We start from the raw sequence: 23,487 nt of genomic DNA, 5'->3' as shown, positions 1-23,487 counted from the left end.
GCTTAAAGAGTTGTGTAACCTTTGAAAGAAAAAAAAAATTACAAATTAAATTTCCAAATAAACCAGAACCTCAAGGGAAGAGTCTCAGCTTAGTGTTTGGGAGCCGTTAGCCACATGTTTCCAGCTAACATTTAATGTAGTTGGAAGGGTAAATCCCTCTCTCAAGGAAGAATACGTCCTTTGGGTTTCCCATCCCAAGGGATTAAGAATGGAGAAGAGAGTTATTTGCATTTACATTTGAAAAATGTGTATTGCCAGACACTGAAAGAAAAAAAATAACTATATAGTAATGTCTGCCCTCAACTGTACCTTACAAAATCAAGAAAGTGGACAGGCTAAACAGCCATCCAGATAAATCATTCAACACTTAAAAAAACAAAAAAAATCACAAAACCAACGCTAAATTTTCTTCTTTGCTGTTTTCATACCACCAGAATGTAACAGTAAGGACAATAAGGCTTCCTGCAACCCAACATCATCAACCAAGTTGGTAAAGACTAATTTTTTCATCTAGTGGGCCAGGTTACTTCCTGGCATCCAGCAGCAATGCCAAAGCACAGGTTTCCCCACCTGTTCACAACCAAACAAAATCCCAAACATCATCAGGTCAGGAGAGCCTTACAGCCTGGTTTCGGGTTGATTTGGGAACTTATCTGCTCTCTCTAGAGAAGGGGCAAAGGAATCCACAGCGGTTTGTTGTCTTTGTGCACCAGGAAAATTAAAATCCCCAGTGAGTCTAAAACACAAGTTTGCTTATATCTCTGCATAGTAACAAAGAGTGAACTTTGTCCTGCACAAACGGTGGGCACAAAAGGAAAATTCACTTCAAACTCTGTTCTCACAGGGATATTGAGAATAAAAGGTACAAACAACTCAGAAAGAAATGGAGCTGACCTGTCCCTTAGTCCCTCTTCAAACACTAACTTCATCCAAGCTCTTGGCACCACAGACCTTTATCAGCAGCACAACTGCCTTATCCAGGGTACCACATCGATATGGTGTCCAGTTCCAGGGCAGATTAAAAAAAGGCTCTTGGGATCACTGCTCCCCCTCTGCACCTATGGGCTGAGCAAGACATCGAGCCCAAGCTTCAGGGGGGCACTGGAGGGTTTCCATCGGCTTGAGGCAATGGTGCAACAACACAAAAGCCAAAAATGAGACTTTACGTACACGTACGCACACCCACAGACACACAGGGAAAATAGCTATCAATTATGATAGTTAATTATACATTATAACAGAATTAGAGTAAACCCTCCTCATTATCTCCTGGTTCAGCCCCTGCTCCTCAGCGAGCTGACCACACGCTGCACTAATGCCAACAGCCCTTCACATTAACCTTTATCTGTGCCTCGCAGCTTCGCTGTTTGCTCTGTGCATGGCGCTGGTTTTGACCTTGTTTCTGGCTGACCTTTCATTGAAATATAACATTTGTAGCAGTCCTGGGGACTGGCTCATCTCCCGTGGCCTTGCAACCGCGATACATTTTTGTACGGGATCGAAAACACAGGACGCCTTGTTTGCACTGATCCCAGGATCCTCGCCTGCCCTTCGTCATCCTCAGAGAGGCTGTGACATTACCAAGACAGCTTACAACGGCTGCTGTGTGCTCAGTTATTAAAAGGAAATCCTGAGGGACATTTCATCATTATCATTATTATTATTAATTATTATTATTATCATAATCATTACTGTTTTGCACAGAGGCTGTCCAAGAGGGATAATCACAGCCACGCCTGTGAGCAGAGCACCGAGCGCGTTTGATGGCCGCAGCAGCCGGGGCACAGAACCCCCAAACCAGCCTGCAATCCCCAAACTGTGACTGCAGCAGATTAAAGGTGCCTTTCACCACTGTGATTCACTGCTGGAGGAAGCAGTTTGCTGCTGGATATTGAGTGATGCTGTCGAAGGCAGATGCCTGTGTGGGATCGTGGGCTCCGGCGAGCGGCACATCCTTAAGTATCGCTGCCAAGTCCTGATTCCACAGACTTGCACTGCGGGGACAAAATCATCTTCACGCGCAGGAGGAAGCTGCGACCTGCATAATATTTTCTCTGCAAAGTAAACCTGCTCTATTTTAATTTTTATTTAAAGAAAAAGAGGGAAATGAACCCAGAATAAAGTTCTCCTTTGAAGGATTACAGAAAAATCCATTAGGAGGAGGAAGCATCTTTCCAAAAAGGGCAAAGTCTCGACTGCCACATAACTGATTTGACACAGCAGTGCAGAGAAGACAGTAATTTATACTCCCAGGAGCACAGGGAGTGCAATTTAACAGAGTTTCCTCTTTTTTCCCTACAGTAATAACACAAAGTGGCAAACAGCTTCCTGGTTTCAATCTCTGCTGTGCATTCTCTACGACCTTCCCCACCGACTTTCATGGGGGCTTGGGTGTCAGAGATAAAACCTGAAAATCCCATTTGTGAGGGAAAGTCCATGTAAGATTATGCTAGGAAAGAAAAGGTAAAAAGAAAAGACGAATAAAAAAAAGATTCACTGAAGATTTAGCTCAAAAATGGCTGAAGCTTCCAACTTGGCAAAGGGAGGTATTAATAAAAAAACTAATAATCCCCTAAGGAAGATCATAAAAATGATTAAACTAAATTCACAAATAAACGGCACAGAAGAATTTGGTTCTTGATAACTTCCTCTACACTGGACATAGAACCGACGAGGCTGCTGAGAGGTGGTGGTGGTAGCTGAGGATGACACACACCAAGGGCCTCAGGAACAGAAGAATCTGCTCTCAGCAGAGACACAAACCCCACTGCTGTGGGGATGTGACATGCCAGGACTGGGAGGAACCTCCATGTGTCTCCACCTGCCCCCAAACACCCATCAAGGGCACAAGGTCCACGGAGACCCCTCCCAGCACCCTGCACACACAGACCAGTAAAGGCCACTGCCAAGAAATGCTCTGCTGACATAGAAAAGATTTCTATTTTTTTCCTCTGACCCATACTCCTCCCGAGATATGAAGCTTAAACAACTCAACATTTAAGGATCATCAACAAAAGTCACAAAGAGCTTTATTTTAAAAAATTGCTTTAACATTTTAAACCCTCAAATGTCAACCAAAATAACTGCGTTCAGCTTGAAAAGATGGTATTTTTCACACTGCAGATGTCCAGTGTAGGGTTTATGTCTCTCACTCAAACAGCATCGTTTCAGCCTTGCAATGGAAATCTCTTTCTTAAGAGAGGCTTAGCGACTGAAGAGAAAGAGATGCTCTGAGCACAAAGAAACTGAAGGCCATGGCATCCTGTCCTTAAGTCCAGGGAGCCCTGGAAAAAACCTCTGGGTGACAAAGAGACACAAAAAGGCACCAACCACTTCCAGCGGGAGCAGAAGGCATGAGCACAACCCCGTGTGAAGGGCAGTGAACCTGCTGATGTCGTGTGCCTGCTCCTGCTGCTGCACTCCCTGCAGCCCCTTCCTCAAAGTGAGATGATCTGGCCTTTAAACAGGGTCCTCAGCACCTGACCCCAAACCCGCCGAGCAAGGGAAAGCAGGGCGAGCAGGACGGCGTGCCAGGTGTCGGGGTGAGATGCTTTCAATACCTGCTGGGTTTGGAAAAGGCTTTTTATGCATTAGATCCACCCCTTTTTTAATACTATGAGGACAAAACTGCACTTATGAGGGAAAGGAGCATAAAAAAGGTAATAAACATTTAATGATCCAATAATTGGTTATATCAGAGTAATCACTGTTCAGTAATTAACTCCCATTCCTGCTTGCTCATTTGATATCTTCTGTACCCTTTGATAGGTTCCTGTGAATATCAGCATTCCTTAGAAACTCTCACACTGAAACCTTTTGATGAAGCTAAAAAGCAACGACACCATTAATCACTGCGCACATCCCAGTGGCTTTCAGACTCCATCTGAGACAGGGCCTTTCCTCCCTGCACATCGCTCCTCAGCTGCCTTTAGCACAGCCCCTTGGCCCTACAATTTGAGATTTTCTCCCTGGCTCCTTCACGTTCCCAGAAAAATGAATTAGCTGTACATTTTCTGTGCCAAAGGGTTAGTGGGAAAGCACACCAACATAAAATTGCATCTTGAAAGATAACAAAAAAATAATTACATTGCAGTGTCACAGAAGAATACAGGGAACAGCTGGCGTGTCGTCGCAATGTAAAACTAGAATTAAACTCGGGTTAGTGTCACTTCCAACTAACTGCCCACGGTAAGCAAGAGCAGACAGGCACTGGGCCTCTGCCACAGCCTTCCACAGCCAGTTCTTTCTCACCCCCAGCCAACAAAGCTCTGTCTCCCTGGGGAGAGCAGAGTGTGCTGGCACAGCTTCATTCCTAGCATGGCAATCCCAACACAGCTCGGGAAAGAGGGCAAGGGCTCTCCCTGACAGAGTGCCCAGGTGATCAGCTTTATCCAAACAGGAACTCCTCCAGCCCTGGCCCTAAATCTAACCAACTGTGGCAAGTATTTTAAGACAAACTCATATAATGAAAGGAGGCTTCATTTATGGTCTTTTAAACTTAAAAAAATCTATGACACAATTTGCTTCTCTAGAGTTAACAGCTCTGTGATTTAACTGCTCTAAGTTTGTTTAAGAAAAATGATGATATAGAAATGCTGACTCCAGGGTTTTTTTCCAAAGTAATAGATACCATTGCCTGCAGGGGCGGGGAAAAGAAAAAGCAGCTAAATTTGAGTTACTCTCTTTGGGGTGGATTTTTATCTCTATCACATCAATGCAGAGCCAAAGTAAATCCATGGTATTTCCTTATACTCCACATTTATTGCATTTGTTCAATCAAAAGTTCTTTCTTGAGACAAGTATCTACTGAACTTAAAACTAGTCAAGCTATTTTCCCCCTTTTCCCTATATTTATGAATCCTTTACTCTATATTTATTTTCAGATGCCATCATTTTATAATAAATCAGATCTGCTGCTTGCAGTGGAGCTGCCTTTGGCTGCCAGGCTCTGAGAATGAGGTGCTTTTCTTCCAAAACATACACATGCCTCCACCAGCACAAACCACAGAGCAGTAACTTCTGCCTCAAAGGTTTTAAAAATCAGGGGGCACAGAAGAGCACAAAAGAAAAAAAGATGTTCTTCAGAAGTCAAATATTCTGCCCCAATAGTCAATATTATGCAAAATGCTGGTATTGCAAAATTGTATTTTTAACTGCTGCTATAGAAATTAATGGAGGTCAGTTAGCTCAAGGAATGCTGATACCGAACATGAAATATCAAGTTAACCAAAACCACATGCATGGAGCAGTCAGTCCTGCCCTGCATGGGCCAGGGGGATTTCCCAAAGCACAGGAGTTGGAGCCACAGCATTTGCAGACCTGAACCAGAGGGATTGTGAGCTCTTTGTATGTTACTCATGCACTTCAAGGCATTAGTAGTGATGGGAAGGGAGGGAGACAGGGAAACAGATTGAAAGGGGCAGGAAAATTAGAGAGAGCTCCTTGCCATTAATGGAAAAATAACTACAGAGTGTTGTAACAGATTTCTCCTCTTTTGTATGCATAGGAATATTTATTTAATCAATGTTCTGTAACAAAACAGGCCTCTGGTGAGCTATTGTGGAGAGCGAACTCCATTCAGAGAGTGGTGATTTGAATCTTGCCACCTGTTTAGCTGGTACTGGAGAAATCAACAATATGTGCTGGGATGGGAAGGTGTCTGCCCCAGGGAGAGGAGGAAGCTCCCTGCAGAAGCTTTATGAAGTAATTACCCAAAGGAATGCCACTTGCCAGGGAAATCTTGATGACTCCTCACTACCAGGACTTCTGCAAGCAAAGCTGCAAAGTTCACCATTTCTCTTAGGGAGGGCTAAAATTCAATCCCATGCAGCAGAGACCCCTGATGCTGTGTGTTACTTCCAGACCTGTGCTTGAATCCAAGCTCATGCAGCTAAGGGACACAAAAAAGCTTTTGACAAATACAGGCTTGTCGCTATAGGACACAAAAGACTCCAAATATTTCAGAAGGCAAACAGTATAGAAAAGCTTTATTATCTAACTCTTACCACCTTTTATAAGGTGTTCTGATACAGACTTAACATGATTGGTGACTAGGAACGACACCTCTCTAATTCCATTGGTGAAACTAGAGAAACACCAAAACACCACCTGGAGAAAGATTGTTTTGGGATAGTTGTTTTGCAAAGACTGTTTTGAGAAGAAGCTTTCTTGAGAAACTTTTCCCTTGGGAAAAATTAGCAGCTGCTAGGAGGCTAAAATCTCTTCAGACTTAGAAATATCAGGCCCACACAGGCTCATGCCAGTGAGTTATTTCAATCTAACTGTTACCAGTGGTCCCCCAGCCAAGCTCTCTGTTGGGCTTTTCCAGCATGGCCAGGGATGCTCCAGCATGTGGCTATCCTGCATCCCACAGGACGATGCTGAGCTACATCATGAGGCAGACTTTGGAACATGCCACGGCCCTGCAGCTCCAGGAGCTGTCCCACCAGACTAAACCACCTGAAGGCCCCAAACCAAAAAAATCCCAAGCCTCTCTCCCAAGCTTCCCCTCAAAATAAACTATTATTTAAAGCCAAGCCACTGTTAGGAAGCTTCACATGAAAGGTATGTTTCTGTATAAACCTTATAACACGCCGCTCCTGACTGCACTTCAGCATGTCCTGACTTTAAGTGCACTGTGCTCTGGTTTTTAACATACTCAAATGCTTTCTTAAAGAGGGACTGATTTAAACATCTGCATGACTAAGTCCTTAAATAAAGCCCTGACAAAGGCCCACAGCAAAACCCGGGGATAGCAGTGGGAGATTCTCACTAGACTGTTTCTTTGTCCCTTTTGCACTGTTTGCTGCAAAAACACACCATACACGTGAACTTTGTGTTTATCTTACACAAACCTAAAGCAGCCTTGCTCTTAAATTTGCTACACCACGATTAAAAGCCCCAGTATTTATTTTTTTTTATAGGCCTGCTAGTACCAGAGATATACCAGTTTTATGGCACATTATACCTGCAGCATTAATGCATTAATGACAGACCTAATTTGCTTATCACCATCACGGCTGCCAGAGTTAGTAATACAACCTTTAACATCTCTTATAGGCAGAATGGGAGTTTCTTCCCTATTCTGCAATGGATTTAAGGAAAGATATTACTATAAATAGCCACGACACCCACCACAGGGAGGACATATAATAATGTAAGTGATTTAAAACTGAAGCAAGCCATAAGTAAGCAACACCAACTTTCGCACACTTAATAATCGTAACAGTATAAAGAGAGATAAAGCATTAATCAGAATTTCACTGTGTTACCCTTCACATCAGATTTCCTTAACAAAGTTGGCTGTTGTCAGCAATTTTAAGGCAAAATCATAGCTTTATTTTAAAAGGTGGTTGACAATAAAAAAGTGCTTTCAGTTATTTAAATAAGTGTTCTAGGCAGGTCCCTGCTACATGTGTACAGACACTGGTGCTTTATTGTCCTACAGTAAAATTATGTAGATATTTTATGTTAACCACTTACTATTTGAGCACCCTGCAGATACTAATTAAATAGCCAGGCAAACTCAGAAGAGGGACAGTATTATTAAACCTGTTTTGTGGACAGAAAAACTCAGCTACAGCAAAACTAACACTCTAGCTCAAGGTGATCCCTAAGCACATATTTGGACTTCACACTAAATACTACCTCACACATCAGCACTGCCCCCACACGCTTGCTCTTCTCAGGCAAGAAACCCAAATCTACAGCCTGGATGCAGCCTGTCCCCCGAGATACAAACGGATCCAATCCCAAATCCAGCCCCAGAGCAGGCGCTGGCTGTGCTGAAATGGGAGGGCAGTGACTGCTTCAAGGTTACTGAGGATGACTGTGCCTGCCCAGAAACCAGCCCATGTCTCCAAAGGACCGGCTCAGCCTCTGCATTAAAAGAGTGTGTTTGTTTGAGGGAAAAGAGGTATCAAAAAGCTGTTTTGGAAGCGACCTATGCAAACCCAAACACAACAGCAAGTGCACGTGGTGAAGGTGGCCATGGGCCAAACCAGCCCCCATCTGCTTCAGGGTCCCAGCCAGGCAGAGCACAGAACTGAGCAGGCTGCAAAACATTAAGACAAAAACAGTAACAAAACTAAAAAAGAAGCATCTTCTTTAGTGTATTTTCCCTTCCACTCTCTAGCTTTCCCCTTTGGATGGTGTAAAGAGCATGAGCATCGCTCCAGGCTGGGGACAGGCTGTGTGCCATGTCTACACCACGTGCACCCCATGATGAGAATGCTGCACAGGCCTCTGGTGACAGAGGCACTGCAGACCTCCAGCCACCCCAGAAATGCCACACCTCAAACTGTGAAGACAGAAAAAGAGGTAAAAGCTGAACAGATTGCCTTGTACTTCAAAATGTGTGGAGCTGTGCGGTGTAAAATGAACACAAAACAAATACACAAAATGTTCAGAGTAGCAGCCCAGCATGGAGGACTTAAAAAAAAAAAAAAAGCTCTTAAATTTTCAAAGCCAAATTTCTGGGGTTTACATTCTGTGTATTTTTCCGTGTTGTAAATGGCATTTCCTGATGAGATATCTTGTCAGAGTGGATGGTGAGCCCTGACCAACACCATGCAGGGTGAGGTGGGGCCACGGCCCTCGGACAGAGCTGCAGCTCACACCACGCACCACAGACACCTCCTTCCCCATGCAATTGAAAGAATCTTATATCAGATATTTTCAATAACTAAACAAACCCTTCCCTAACCTGTAACATAAACCAACACACTGCAGTGCAGCCAGGAAAACGTGGTGACCCACACTCTAACACTGTAATCTAATCCTTGAACTAAAGACAGTTTAATGCCTTTACAAATCCATATGTTTTCTAATACCACCATTGCTGTCAGCAGACTACAGAAGCGCCTCTTTGAAGATGGAAGGAAAATGACAAAGCACATCATTGTGAAGGCAATTATATGCTGCAGTAACCATTTTACAATGGCCCATATGGGCTGTATTTCAACAACGCAATTTCCAAATCTGCCTCAGCAAACATATATCTCCGTCCCAATCCCAGGTAGATTTTGCAAAACAAAATAAGACTGCAGCCAGAACAAATCGAAAATATGGATAACAGATGTAAAAATATGCCAACAAGGACACCAGAGCAATTTTTTGTCAGAGTACCAAACAAAGAGAGCAGCCACAGCAGACCTCACGAGGCCATTCACAGCAAAGCTGCCCATTCAAGGGACTTAGAGACCTGGGTTTATCAGAAATCTGATTATACACTCGTGTGCTCTCCTATGCAGCTGCCCAATTCACTGCTGCAGCCACCAGCCCATCCACCTCCCCAGGGACCACAGGGCAGGGGAGCTGCAATCCCACTGCAGAAGCTAAAATCAGACATGAACCGAGGCTGTGCACGCTTACTCCAAATCCCTTCTGACATCCAGGATCAGGGCCCAAATAAAGGGAAATGAGGAAAAAAAAAAAAAAATCCAACCAAAAACCCCACAAAAACCTCTCTTGTCCTTGCCCTTGTGACTGCAGCCTGCTCCTCTGTTTACCTCGCTGCCTGAGCTCTGCTGTGGTAGCTGGGACCGTGCCACCACCCCAGCATCACTGCCAGCAGCCCCAGGGCTGCTCTCTGCCTGCTTCCTTACGAGACAGAGCAGTGAAACTGCAGCTCCAGCCCAAAATCTCTCCCTCCTGTTGATGGAGAAGCAGGAGCCAGGGCTGAGGAGCAGCCTCCACAGGATAAAATTATGCAAAAGCTGTACTCAGGTGAAAAAGGGGTTTAATTGTGCTTTTTCCCAGTAGTCCTCTGCAGTGGTTCATTGCTTTTGAAGGCTCTGCAGTGGGTAGCTGTTTTGGGATATCTCTGTGCCAGAGCCACAATTTTCCAGGGGCTCTGGGGCCACACACTGGCCCAACAGGCAGGATCCAGGCTGCAGGACACCGGTTGGACAGTCCTGCCTATATTAGTAGCAGCAATAAAGGCAAGAACAGACATGAACATCTTCCTCCCAGAAGTGAGATAGCAATAAAAAGTGCCTTAAGCTGCCTATTAACAAAGACAAGAATGGTGAAGGTGAAAACTTACAAGTTCATCGCTAATACATTAACAACAAACCGTCTGCATCAAATATTTTACATTTCAGTGCCAAGGGCAACAAGCAAATGAACACATGCACAGCATGGAGCAAAAAAATCACCAGCACAAGGGAAACATGGAACTGGGTATTCAGTAGCCGGGTCCTGCAAAGTGCATGATCCAGTTCTTATTATTGTTAGCTCCTCAAAATGATCTAGTCAATCTGGGCAAAAGCATTTCAAAGACTTTAATCCATGCGAAATATTACTTCCTGGAACCGGAAATTCAGTCCCTAGCAATGAAAACAAAAGCACACTCATAAATGCACCTTTCAACTCAGCCAATATAGCCATATTTAGGCTCATGCTCTCTCAAAAAAAAAAAAAAAAAAAAAAAAAATCCTTTACTCATTAATATAGAGTAAACTTGAAATGATTGCTATAATTGCAGTTAAAAAATTAATCATGTTTTGAGATAAATGCAGATAAAAGCATGTTTTACTAATTATCTTTTGAAGCTTCCGCTCATGAAAGATTAAAGGTGGAAGAAAAGTTGTTGAAATATTGAAGACAAAAAATCCTACCATTTGAAATCACTTTGAAGCCATGTACGTCCTATGAGTGATCCTTAATGTCCAGATGTACTAAAAAAGGAGTCTTTAATTCAGAAGAAGTCTAACAAAACATGCCAATTGGAGTTTTTATGTTGTCAGCTCCCTGGAAATTTAGCAGCCCCCGCTCTGTAGAATTCCAGCCATAAGTGAGATTTTCTTGTTGTTCATCGCCGACTGGGACAAAAAACTTCAAGCATGAATTCAAAACTGAGTTGAAGAATTTCGGGCTTCACTGAGCTCTCCAGAGCTCCCATAGCATCAACCTACTTATAACCAGTTTTACATACCCGAGCAGCCATCTGAGGAATCCACAAAAGGCAGAACTTTTCCCACTCAGGGAGGAGCAGCTGGGGGCACAGACATCAGGGTTTTAACAGAAGACCCTCATCACCAGCCACGGGGGTTTGTTTCTGTTCCCAGGCCACTTAAAGGAATGCAGGTTATCTGGGGTGCAAATTACCCAAAATCAAGGCTGGCATTTCCATTCACAGCCCTGGAACTAACAAGGCAAATAATTCCCTTCCTTGCTCCATACCACCAGCTTATTTGACATCAGCAGTTTGCAGGGAGAGCGTTAATTAGGAGAGTAGATCTATTGACCACAGGCTGAAATGGATGTCCACAACTCCACTGGAAATGTTTTAGGCTTCTGCAAATTGAAACAACTTGAAAAATACTCTTAGGTAAAATTCCTAAGCAACTTTATAGTCATTTCACAGACCTAATAACGATTTCCATCAGATGTGAATTGGTGCAAAAGTATAAATTTTAGAAGTATGCACCTGCAGCATGACAAGAACCAAAGCCTGTTGTTACAGGGCAGTTTTCAAAAGCATTGAACTGTGCTCAAAAGCTACAGAGTGTCAATGTCAAGGACTCTTCAGTGCTCCGGAGTTCCAAGAGTCAGGGCAGATCTGAAACGGAGCAGCTGACGCCTCTTTGCTGTGGGAAGGGTCCCGCTGTAAAGAACATTTTTCCCCAGCAGTCCCCTGCATGGTATTTCTCCTTGCTCCTTTCCCCTCACCCTGTGGCCTTCGACCCCTCTGCCCATCACAAAGCATGGTGACGCCAAATTATTAAATTCTACCCTTGCCACAAACCTGAGCAGGGCTAGGTAAATGATTAAATAGCTGGGTTTTTCATAACCACACATCCAAGGAAATTTGCCAATGTCTTTTTATTTGCATATCTGGCAGACTGCCCCAGACAACTAATACATAAGTGACAGCGTACAGGTGTATTAGTTTAGAGTTTGCCTTTAATCTAGAGGTGTCAATTTGCTTCTGTTTTAATTACATCCATCTTGATATGTTATTACAACCTCATGAAACTTCTTCATTATGTGAATGGCTATAAATACATACACATGACAAACAGTTGTTATAAATTTTCTGGTTCAGCAGTGGAGGCACAATATCTTAGCCCACACATCATGCTCATTTAAAACTGCAGTTCTCCCTCTCCCCTTTATCACACTCCATTCCCTTCCTTCTCATTTCTTTCATCCAATACCAAAATATTTTCCTCCCTATATTTAATGGATTCTCTAATATTTACTAGTAGCAGCATCCCAATACAAATTCTCTCAGCTTAGGGAGCTGTTTCAGCCCATGTGTGTCCTGGGCTGTGCCTCTGTGAGATGTCTGTTTGTCATTAGACAAATATAAGGAGATTGCACTGAGGTCTTATAAATGTGCAAAGATCCACTTTTGTAGCTACATAATTCACTGAGTTTTTCAATACACATTCTGAGGTTGAAAACTTGGCTAATCCATCCACCAGATGTATCTTTATGATCCCAGAACTCATTAAAATTTACTTTTTTTCCCCCTCTTTTTTTAAAAGTCCAGCAGACTCAGCTGTTGAGCCACATTAATTGCATTTTTCTTATTTTTTTTTCCATAGTTAAAATGACTAATGCTAGCAGAGTCACTGCCTACAAGCACAATAGCCAGACAGTAAAAATTAGTAGGACTTCTAATCGTTCAGTAATATCCAAATCCCATAAAATTAAGAGAGGCAATTTGGTCCTCTCAAAACAGATGGTTTTGATTTTCAGTATTTATTTTGAATTTTCTTTAAGGGGAGAAAAGAGAGGAGAAAAGACACAAATTCACACCAAAAGATTCCATTCAAAGGTCAAGGCGCCCTTGACATGCATTAAACTCCACAACACCAGCGGAGTCACGACATAAATCGTCCCCAACAGCAGCGCTTCTTCCTTTGCCTTCTTACCCCTCAGAGGTCAAAAACTCCTTTCACTGCCTGAGCCCTCCATCAGTGCCCTCTCTGCTGGATGTCACGCCATGCCAGCCATTCCAAACAGGCTGGAGAGCATGCGCTACCCAGCTCTCGCAACAGCAGCACCTCCCAGCTCCTTCCCCTGGGCAACAGATCCCACCTCCTGGAGGAGCCCTGGAAGAAACTTCTGGTACCCTCTGGAGGCATGTGGTGCTAAGCACCTGGATGTGCAGGAGGCAAGAGGAAGGTGACAGAAGTCATCAGGAGCAGGGTGAAGAACAAAGCCCCATGCCTGGCAACAAATCAGGTCCTTTGGCCGCCTCTCTACCATTCCCACCGTCCATGTAAGCACGGAGACAGGTCCTTCAGCCACCTATCCTTTATTCCCACCTCCTGCAGAAGCAGATGTCTCAAAAACCACACAAACAAAATCAACCAGATTCTCAGACTGAAAGGTCTCAGGTCACTGAGGACTTCCAGAGAGAAAATAAACAAAAATCAGTGCCAGGAGCAATTATCACCATGTTTGTAGCTCATCTCAGTCTCAGAAATAGGAAATGGTGTGCAAACATCAAAACATGGGCTGTCAGAATTTGCCAGGAGGGAGAAATTTCACCACACAGGTTTCATACCCTGCTCTCCTGTACGCAAGAGACACCCAAGTGCAATCCTGGAGAAGTCAGTGGGAATAATTTCTGCCTCATTGGTTCCACTTCACAGGCAAAGTAATTAAAATGCCTTTACTACACCAGGAGGGTGAGTAAGGAGCAGCTGTAAGACACTCTAGAGCAACCTGCAAGAGGGACCCCAAGGATGGGTCACCTGGGACATGCTAACCCATACCTGCACCCAAGGAAACAGGCAACAGTGGCTCTGGATTTCACTGACAGGTAAACAAGTATCTGCACCAGGTATTATCACTGTTACACACACTCCTCTAAAGCATTGTTCCTCTCACAGTCAGCCTACGACAGAAAAAGGCTTCTCACAAGCTTTCACGAGTTTGGTCTGGGTCTGACCACCACTTAACTTCATGGGCGTGTAAAACATGTTTTAAGGTCCTATACAACTGTTAGCATTACTCCACAACACACAAGTACCTCTGCAGAATTTCAGCCACCAAACGTTAATCTAGCCTAGAACCTCCTGGTGCCTACCTCTATCTGCTTCTGGTGTTCCCTGTCATGCTGCACCATCCACAAACCTGCTCCAGCTGGCTTCACACAAATGATGCTCAGCACAGGGCTTTTCCCAAAGGCTGAAAATGTTTGCCTCTTTTCATGAGCTCATCCAACAAAGGACGAGTCCAGGCTTGTTTCTGGATGGGGAGGATAGGTTGACAGTAGTTTTATTCTCAAACCATTAAGTCTCCTTTGGTACCAAATAAAAGTATGAAAAGAGACAATTTATAAGAGCACTAACTGTAGAAGAGAAGAAACTTCCACTTTAGGAAGCTGGCAAACACATATGAGATTATAGATTAAAGGGTGATCATTCCTGGAAAGAACACCAAGCTGAACTCCTGCATGGCTCTGAGTAACTATTCCTATGTGGATTGGTGTATTAATCATATCAGTAATATGTGCATCAGGCAGCATTACACAATCAGAAGTTCAGCCAGGCAGGAACTTGGCCACATCAGATATCAGCACACCTCTACACATCTCCCATGCCTTTGTCTCGGGGCATTTTAAAAACAACAGGACTGAGATGCACACCAACTACCAAGTAAATTCACATGAAGCATGATCAAATTAAACCTCATGAGCAGAACCTCACAAACAGAAGAGTATGTGCAGAGCCAAGGGATAATCCACTTCTTTTGCTGACTTACTCCACCGCTACTGCACAGGGAGTAACAGAGTCAAAACCCCTGCCTATAATATTTACCAGACTGAAGACATAACCTTTTGGTTCAAACCTTCTCTCTCCACCACATGAGTGTGTGAACTTCAACAGCAGTGTTGCCAAGATACAAGGAGAAAAATCTCAAGACATTAAGGTAACACACTATTTAAAGGCAAATAGTACAGCAGAGCTGAGCTGGGGATCTGACAAATTGCCACTGCACGTTCTGCTGTTACAGCAAAACAAATCCCTACCTGCATTAGCCATTCCTCATTACTTGCAAAGTGGATTTTCATATCCATTTTACAACAAAGGAGTTTAGAGGACTATGATGTTCTGAAGTGGTCTTCACCATGGCTTGGCATCCAGTCAAGACGACAACAAACTGGCTCTACAAAAAATGCACGCAGCTGGTAATTTGTGGCACAGACAGAGCCAAACCCCAACAAGAACACAAGATACTGAACTGATAAATTATAAGGATGATGTACAAAAAGAGAAATGTTGGAAGCATTTTTCTCTTGCAGAACCAAGGCAACACTGCAATTCAAGTGCAGGAAAACTGAGAGTTAAACATTTCCACATTTCAGCCTGCAACTTCCTAACTCCATTACCTTTTTATTAATTGCATTTGAGACTTCACTAAACTTGAGCTTGAGCTATTTTTAAAACCTATCTGACTCAACTTATTGTTGCTCAGAACAAAGATTAAACTGCTAATTTAGCTGCAGATAATTACAAGGCTGCAGGTCAGACCCCCAGTGTAATGTGGCAGGGTGTCCCAGTCAAACTGATAGGTGTTAAAAAAAACCCAAAAAACAGCAGTAGCAGAGCTGGGGGAAAGAGGGGATCATCTTCAGTGAGAGAGGAATCTTTCTGCCTTCCTCCCAGCTGAAGTTACCAGGATTAATGATTCCTTAAGCACGGACAGATTTGGTTGAGTGTCTCCCCTTGGTACTGACAGCAGGGCTCTCACCAAGGAGCATTTTCGTACACAGCAATGGATCTTTCCTGAAACTCCCACTTTTGGTAACAACATCCCCCTCTAGTTCTCTGTGTTCCCATAAAGTCCCTGCTATTTCTCTATTGATTTCAGTCTTGTAAGTCAATCTTTCAATTACTCAGACCCTTGATGTCTTTCTGACGATTTTTTTTCTTTTATTTTGCCTTTCCCTAATGATCATTTTCCTTCCAAGTCCCTGATCCTTTACCCTTATTTTATAAATCATACAATCATATAACTGTTTGGGTTGGAAAAGGCCTCTAAGATCAGAGAGTCCAACCATTAACTCAGCACAGCCAGCCCCACTGCTAACCATGTGTCCAAGTGCCACATCTACGCGTCTTTTAACTCTCTCCAGGGATGGTGACTCCACCACTGCCCTGGATTTTACACTCCTTCAATGCCAGCAAAGACCCCAGATATTTCATCAGAAAGGGTTTACTTATACCCCCAAATAGCAGGGAAAAAAGATGCCAAGATAAGGGAGGATAAGGGTGTCTTGTGTCTTTTGTCTTCTGATGTGCAGCATATTTCTCATTAACACTAATCTTAAAGAGTGGTGCTACTGGAGATTAACTGAATCACATTCATCTAAAAGAACTTGTCCTTATAGTTTAAAGTCTTCCTTCCTCAATTCAAGGCCATTGTGGCTCCTACTACCACCTATAGGAATGGCAAAAATCCCCACCATCATTACACAGTTACCTTCAGGAGCTTAAGAGCACTTATGCAACAATTTCAGTCCTTGGTCATTATCTGCCCAAAGAGACAGCTTCAGCTCTCCTACAGCTACTGAAATCAGCTGGAGTTAGGAGTGCCTCGCCTCCCAGAAAGGTACCAGGCTTTTCAAAATAATTTTAAAGTATTTTTAAAGTATTCAGGTACCCAAATGATAGCAACATATGTTTCAAACGTCACCCGAGATGTTCCTTTTGTGGAAGATGCATCCTGCTGTTTTCAGTCCCACTTTCACTTTGAGTTGCTGTTTTTTCAGGTCTGGTCACTGAGGTTTTCATCAAGATAGTTAGCTGCTCTATCAAGGTTATCTCAACATTTAATCTCTGGTCAGTTTACTATTTCCTCTAAATATGCAGTGAAAATAATACATGCATCACTTCGTAGGATATCCCAGTGTCACACAAAGCTTACTGCCTCTCCTTATCCCCAGATATCTTCATTTAGTTACTCCCTTCTTTTCTCTGCTGGTCTAAATCTGCAGACTTGCATGTGCAAACAGAGACTGGGACAAACACCTAAGCATCTAAGCAGTCAATAAACACAAGAAGGGCCACCAAGATTTGCTGACAGCACTAAACAAACACCTGATGTTATGATGCTGCCGTGGTAAGGCAGGAAGATCAAATTCCTTTTGAAATATGAAGGGATAGAGACAAGGCAGAACAAACTTGCTCGAAATCTCAGAGAATTTAAGCAAACAGGTTAATCAGGCCAGCTAGAAGACTGGTGAGAAGAGAATGATTTGGGGAGGAAAAGCACACAGCAAGTCAGCCATTCTGGTGGCCAGCTCAAAGCTTCTGCTGTCACACAGCCAAGCTATTTCTATTTTCAGTGGGCCATGCCTAGAGATGAGTATCACACACCAGTTATTAAAGCAAATTCCTGCATTCAGATGCATACACAGAGCCACACTGTCAGTGCACATAGACACACAACTGAGACCACAGGATCCTCAAAACCTTCCTGCTACTTGCACATTTTGTTTCTGTAGTGTCTCTATTTTAAAGCCTAGATCAGCTGTTAAGCTTTACTCCATCTAGTCTCATACTACGCATGCAACTTGTAAAAGTGCTGCAGCTAACATCTGCCTAAACCACACAAACACCGTGGAACAATTGCTTAAAAATTATTTACACTAGATGGATGGAATCATCTGACATAGAATTTGAAGCTCATTAAACAGCTCCTTGACAAATATTTGTCAGCATTTCTCATTTGTAATTAATTATATTGGGCTTTACCTGACGATAATTTAGCATGGTCTCAAAATAGACTAATGCCTGTGTGCTGAACAGAAATTAGCTCAGCAAATGCACAGTGAGAAATTGTGACAGCTTTATGAAACAAGAATCCCCATTTAAATGCTAGTCCCCGGCTTTCCACCCCACTTCTATCTGTCTTTATAAATATCTGTGTCCCATTTCAGGCTTGTCAGATGAGCTGCCTGAGTTGAAGCTAAACAAACATCCGCAGAAAAAACTCATTACCTTACTCAGTGCTCAGAAAACCTGAAACCAACCGCTTACTCCATAGGGATGGTCAGAGCTGACTCAGGAAACATAAAGTACTTCCCAGGCTTTGAGCCATCTTAGCATTCAGGTCAAATTTCCTTTCTCATCACAGCAAACCATCTTCACCACGGCACGTCAACAGCCATGTCACGTCAGTCTCCTGCCCGGACACCTCTGCACCAGGGGTAGGAGGGAGACAAACATCTTCCTGATATCTCACCTCACCAGAGAGCTCTGCAAAAGCTTCCTTGCCTGCACTGCCAGAGAACATCATGGAGAAAGTCACTCCAACGGATTGATTTATCACATTCTGAGAAATGACCTTTCCCTGTCAAGCTGGTGTCTAAAATGCCCACCTGGGTTTGGAGAACCTCGTGCTATTATTGCTGGTAACAAACACAGCAGCAGAGCAGCACAGGCTCCTCCAAGCTGGGAAAAACAGGCAGCTCGACAAGCCACCGATCACACTAACACAGGTACAGAGTGTCTGTGCCTTCCTGCTTCTCCAGGCTGGGACATCTGGGGAGCTCAGGGCAGCAACATGTGAGAAACTGCTCCAGAATGAGCCACAGAGCTTGCTGCTGTCAGTCATGAGACAATCTGGTCAATCATATGAAGTTGTAGGACCACATCTCAGCTGCTTTACTACAGATTAAGGGCTGGTTTCTGAAGGCCAAGGCTCCAAAATGTTCCTCAGTGTAGGGGACAGGCCCATACTGCACACAGCTACATTGAAGTCATGCAAGACCAGGCAAGGATCAGTCTGACCACATCTGCAATGACACTGGAATTGCTCAACTGTCACTCCAAGAAGGAAAAAATCCACAGTCAGATCCCCCTGTCTTCATTTAATTCCCTCTTCCTGTGTATTCCCCACACAAACATTAGAGACATGAAGGTATGGGGCACCACCAATGCAGAGACAGATAACCAGAAGCACATGGCCTCTATTTCAACACCAAACAATTTACACTTGAGAAGTATGAGAAGGCTACTGACACCTGGACAGAAAAGCAGTTCCCAGAGTGGGAGCTGGTTAAAGTTTTGCTTCAAGGGATGGGAACTTTTATCAACATAACCATAACAGATTGGATGACTCCTCCTGATGTTATGGTGGCATGGGATCTGTGTTCTTGTGCAGCAACTGTGTCCCTTTGCCATCTACTAGCTTCTCACACTCTGGTATTTTGCACAGGTTGGTCTTTTTCAGTCTTTCAGTCTCCCCAACAAAAAGCAAAAGCATTTAGCAAAAGACAAGTGAAATTAAGCTGTGTGGAAGTTCTTGCTTCTTTTTTGCAGCTTGATGCATAAGAAAGTCCTGAGGTGACAACTCACACCCAGACAACCCACACCTCTACAGCTGCAAGGATGTCCTCAGAAGCAAAGAGCTCGGCCTTGTCCCTCCACGGTGACTGTCCCCTCCTGCATGAGCCACCTGTGTCCCCTCTTCTGAACCGTGGGCTCAGATCCTTCAGTGGGTGAAATGTTCTGCACTTTCCCTCTGACAGTGTTTCACACCAAGCAGACAACACTGTTTCTGCACCCCTTGCAGCTGTGCTAAGCCCGTGAAAAGGCTGAAGTCCAAGCAGAAGACAGGGGCTCAGAAAGTCTTGTCTACATTCTGGGCACAAGCGTCTTCTGGAACCTGGGGAACATCTCCATGGCCTCCAACAAGCTGGGGGCAGACCCACAGCATGAGGTGTATGAACACCAGGACACCTCTCCACAGCACCCAAAGCTTCTTGACTCAACTCAAACACATTAACACCTAAGCATCTCACCAAGGCTGAGATATTTTACTCCACCAGCCACTCAAAACCTTCTCACCAACAGAACTACAATAAAAACTCCAGGCTGCTACATGCAACACACAGAGCAATTCCTGCCACACTGGGCTTGTGCCTTAGACACCGTCATCTCCCTCTGATCTTCAGAAACAAATTTCTCAACACGCATACGGAGCTGCAGGAAAAAGCACCTAACAATGATTTTGTGACATTATTTCTTAACACAGCATGAAATCGTTAGGTCAAAATGTGCCACCTATCACATGAACATTAAAAGTATGTCAAGTCTCAGTGTGCAAGCTATTGTTTTATCTGAACGTGATACTAGCTGGCAGAACTGGGTAATGTATCTGTGCTCCTTTTTAGTGATACAGGACTACAGGAGGATGCAAGTAGTAGCCATGCTTGGCTTGGCAAAGAGAACACAGCAATTATTTTCAAGTTGGAAATAAACAAATAAGAAGTGAAACAGAATAAAGATGTTTTCTAAAATGCCCTACCAAGTTCTAAACTTGTTCTTCACTTCCTCTCCAAAAAGGACTACAGCCAAATTCTCGAGTCCTTATTCGCATAAAAATGCTTAATGACACAAACTAGGGCTTTGTTTGAAGAAAAACCAAATTTTGTCCGAAACAGAAGCATACAAATTTCTCTCCTGCCAATAAACGTGTACAATAAACACGTATTCACACTTTTGGTCTCTCTGGTTTGAGCAGGGTACTTGTGGATGGGCTCACCAGGTGAGAAATGGTGGATAAATTCACTCTGGACATTACCTCAGCATTTGTTCCTTACTGCTTACATGAGTCTAACACCAACCATGTGGAGGTTTGCTGGAGTGAACAAATCCTCCCTTAATTACACCAGAGTAAGTTCGGTTGGAGGCATAGTGTGGATGGATACAGGTGTAACCAAGGACAAAATCTGGCTACAAATCAAGAAATTAAAAAAAAAAAAAAAAAAAAAAAAAAAAATTGGAAAATGCCACTAAGTATTCCTGGCTAAATATTTAAACATTTTAAAAGCTACACAGGTTATTTTATTGTTGTTGTTGTTGTTAAACAATCAGCTTCACCTCCACATTTATTTTGACAGTTCATCATCGTTCCAGTTGCGACTCCGGCGCACGTAAACCCAAATAAATCTGCTTTTCACCACGGCAAACTTCTCCTGCTCAGAACTTACAAACAACAAAGCCCTTCAAACACACGGGCTGGAGGTGCCCTTCCGCGGCAGCATCACCACCGCGACCCCGGCTGGGCTGACAGCGGTCCCACGGTCGCGAGTGGGTGGGTGGAGAGAACACGGAGAGGCGAGGCCGGGCCGGGCGGAGAGAGGCGAAGCCCCGCGGGGCTTCCCGGGCGTCGCTTCCCTCCTCCCGGCCCGGCCTCGGCTCTCCCACCCCGTTCGCTGGCACCGGGGATGACTGGAGCCGCCCACCGCGGGCCCCACTCGTGACATGCCGGCAGGGAGCGCGGCAGGCCGGCCGCCCCCCGCCCGCGGCGGCACCGCGAGCGCCGGGAGAAACACGCGCGGCCGCCCCTCCCGCGGACACGAGTGGGCGGCCCCGCCGGGCCACGGCGGCGCGAGAAAAGTTTGATCTGTGGGAGGGGAGGGGATGGGAAACGCCGCCGGCGGAGCGCGCAACTCCCCGCTCCCCGCGCGGGGGGATGCGGGCCGGGGGGATGGCCCCGGCCCCGCCGCCCGCCGGGAGCGGCGCGCCGGGCTGCAGGTGTCGGCGGCAGGAGGGAGAAGGGAGGGCGGCGGGGCACCCCGGGGACGGGGAGGGGGCGGCGGGACCGCCCCCGAGGGCACCCCCGGCGGGCCGGCCCGGGGACCGGGGGTCAGGGGAAGGGGGGGGCGTCCGGGGGGGGGGGGGGGGGCGCCGCGGGGGCTCCCCCGCCGCTGCCCCCACACAATGAGGCGCACACAAAGCGCCGCCGCTCCTACCTCCAGCGCCTCGAAAGTGACGAAGCTGGACATCGCGAAACCGTCGATAATGTCCTCTTCGGCCGAGGAGGACTCCCGCCGCTTCCTCCGGGGGGGCCGCGGCCGGGACGGCGGCGGGGGCCCATTGTCTTCCTTCTCCGAGCCCGAGGAGGAGAGCGCGGCGGCCCCGGGGCCGGCGGCCCCGCCGGCGGCACAGCCGCGCCGCCCGCCTTTGGCTCGCCGCTCCCGGTCGCGCTGGGACCGCGATCGCCGCTTCTTCCGAAGCCCGTTGCATCGCGCCGGGCCATCCATGTCTCTCGCCGGCTCTCCCTCTCGCTCTCGTCCCCCCCCGCCCCACCGCAGCCACAAATCCGGCTCCCCCGGCGGAATAACGGGGGAGGGAGGGAGGGAGAGAGGGAAGGAGAAAGGGAGGGAGGAGAGGACAGCAAGGGGGTGGGGGGGATGAAAGAATCCGAGTGCGGTTCCACCACCACCAGCAGCAAGCACCAAATGTAAGAGATTCCTATAAGCGAGCCAAGGAAAGTAATGGCTGATCTCAGGTCGCCTTTGTAAAAAAAAAAAAAAAAAAAAAAAAAAAAAAGCCACGGAGAGAAAGGGAAAAAAAAAAAAAAAAAAAAAAAAAGCCTCACCAAGCAGGCAATAAATCAGAATAGCGGAATGCTTTGATCAAGGGGCTGGGAGGGCGAGGATCTTCGAAAGAGAGGAAAAAAGGCTGAGGAGAAAAAAAAAAAAATAATAAAGGAGACCCGCTGGAAGGAGGGAGCTGAGAGTATTTCCTTGCACAAAATTTATTTTCTTTCTTCCTTCCCTCCCCAACTAAAAGAAGTTCCGGGGGGGGGAAATATATATGTAGATGTACGGAACTCCCTTTCTGTCTGCGTGTGTGTGTGTGTGTGTGTGTGTGTGTGTGTGTGTAGGGAAGGGTGCAGCCTTCCCCTCCCCACCAACACGCACTCCTCTCCCCCTCCTCCTTTATCTCCCTGGATCAAACACAATAATAATAATAACGATGCATCCAGATGCAATTTTCTCAGGCACCGACCAGGGGTGGACTCGGGAGTGGAGATCGGATCCCAGCCCGACCCCTCCAAAAACAAAACCAAACAATAAAAAGAAGGGGGGGTGGGAAAAAAAAAAGAGGGAAAAAAAAAATAGATAAAAAGGGGAGGAAAAAGAGCCCCAAAACACGCCCACCCACCCCAGCTATTAATACGGATCAATCATGGCAAATTCATCGCATTAATTGTGGCTAGGAGAGGGGGTGCTGCTGGTGGTGACAATAGATCCGAGCCGAGGGGAGGCGGCCCCCGGGAGCGGCGGCGGCGGCGGCCACAACAACGCGGCCGGAGCCCGTGCGCGGCGGTGCGGTGCGGTGCGGGCGCGGCGCGGTCGGTGCCGCCCGGGCGGTGCCGGTGCCGGTACCGGGGGGCGCCCGCCGAGCCCCGCGCGGGGCGGTCGCGGTGTCGCCCCCAGCGGCCGCGCGGCCCCGCGCCGCTCACGTGACCGCCGCCCCGCCCGCTCCCCGCCCGGCGGCGCGCGAAATGCGGCGCCCCCGCCGCGCGAAATAAGTCTCGGGCATGCGCGGGGGGCCTGCGCGGTGGGGCGGCCGGCACGCGCTGTGGCACCCCCTCACGCGCTGTGGCACCCCCTCACGCGCTGTGGCACCCCCTCACGCGCTGTGACACCCCCTCACGCCGCCCCCCTCACAGAGCCCGTCGCGCCGTTCCCCTCGCGGCCCCGCTCGCACCGTTCCCTACACC

The 23,487-nt window shown here is 46.0% G+C and overlaps 1 protein-coding gene across 2 annotated transcripts in view; it reads right to left on the bottom strand.

Moving 5' to 3' along the window:
- Positions 1-22,018, bottom strand: part of AUTS2 (activator of transcription and developmental regulator AUTS2) — a 771,484-nt gene extending 749,466 nt beyond the window's left edge. For both annotated transcript variants that reach the window (XM_040082301.2, XM_040082302.2), the window contains exon 1: positions 21,728-22,018. In XM_040082301.2, coding sequence (XP_039938235.1) covers positions 21,728-22,018 — 291 coding nt within the window. The remainder of the gene's footprint in view (positions 1-21,727) is intronic.
- Between the last annotated feature and the right edge of the window lie 1,469 nt (positions 22,019-23,487).

The sequence above is a fragment of the Hirundo rustica genome, chromosome 19 (assembly GCF_015227805.2).
Source record: "Hirundo rustica isolate bHirRus1 chromosome 19, bHirRus1.pri.v3, whole genome shotgun sequence".
Classification (NCBI taxonomy): domain Eukaryota; kingdom Metazoa; phylum Chordata; class Aves; order Passeriformes; family Hirundinidae; genus Hirundo; species Hirundo rustica.
The sequence above is the reverse complement of the archived record's forward strand: the minus strand, read 5'-3'. Positions and strand labels throughout refer to the sequence as shown.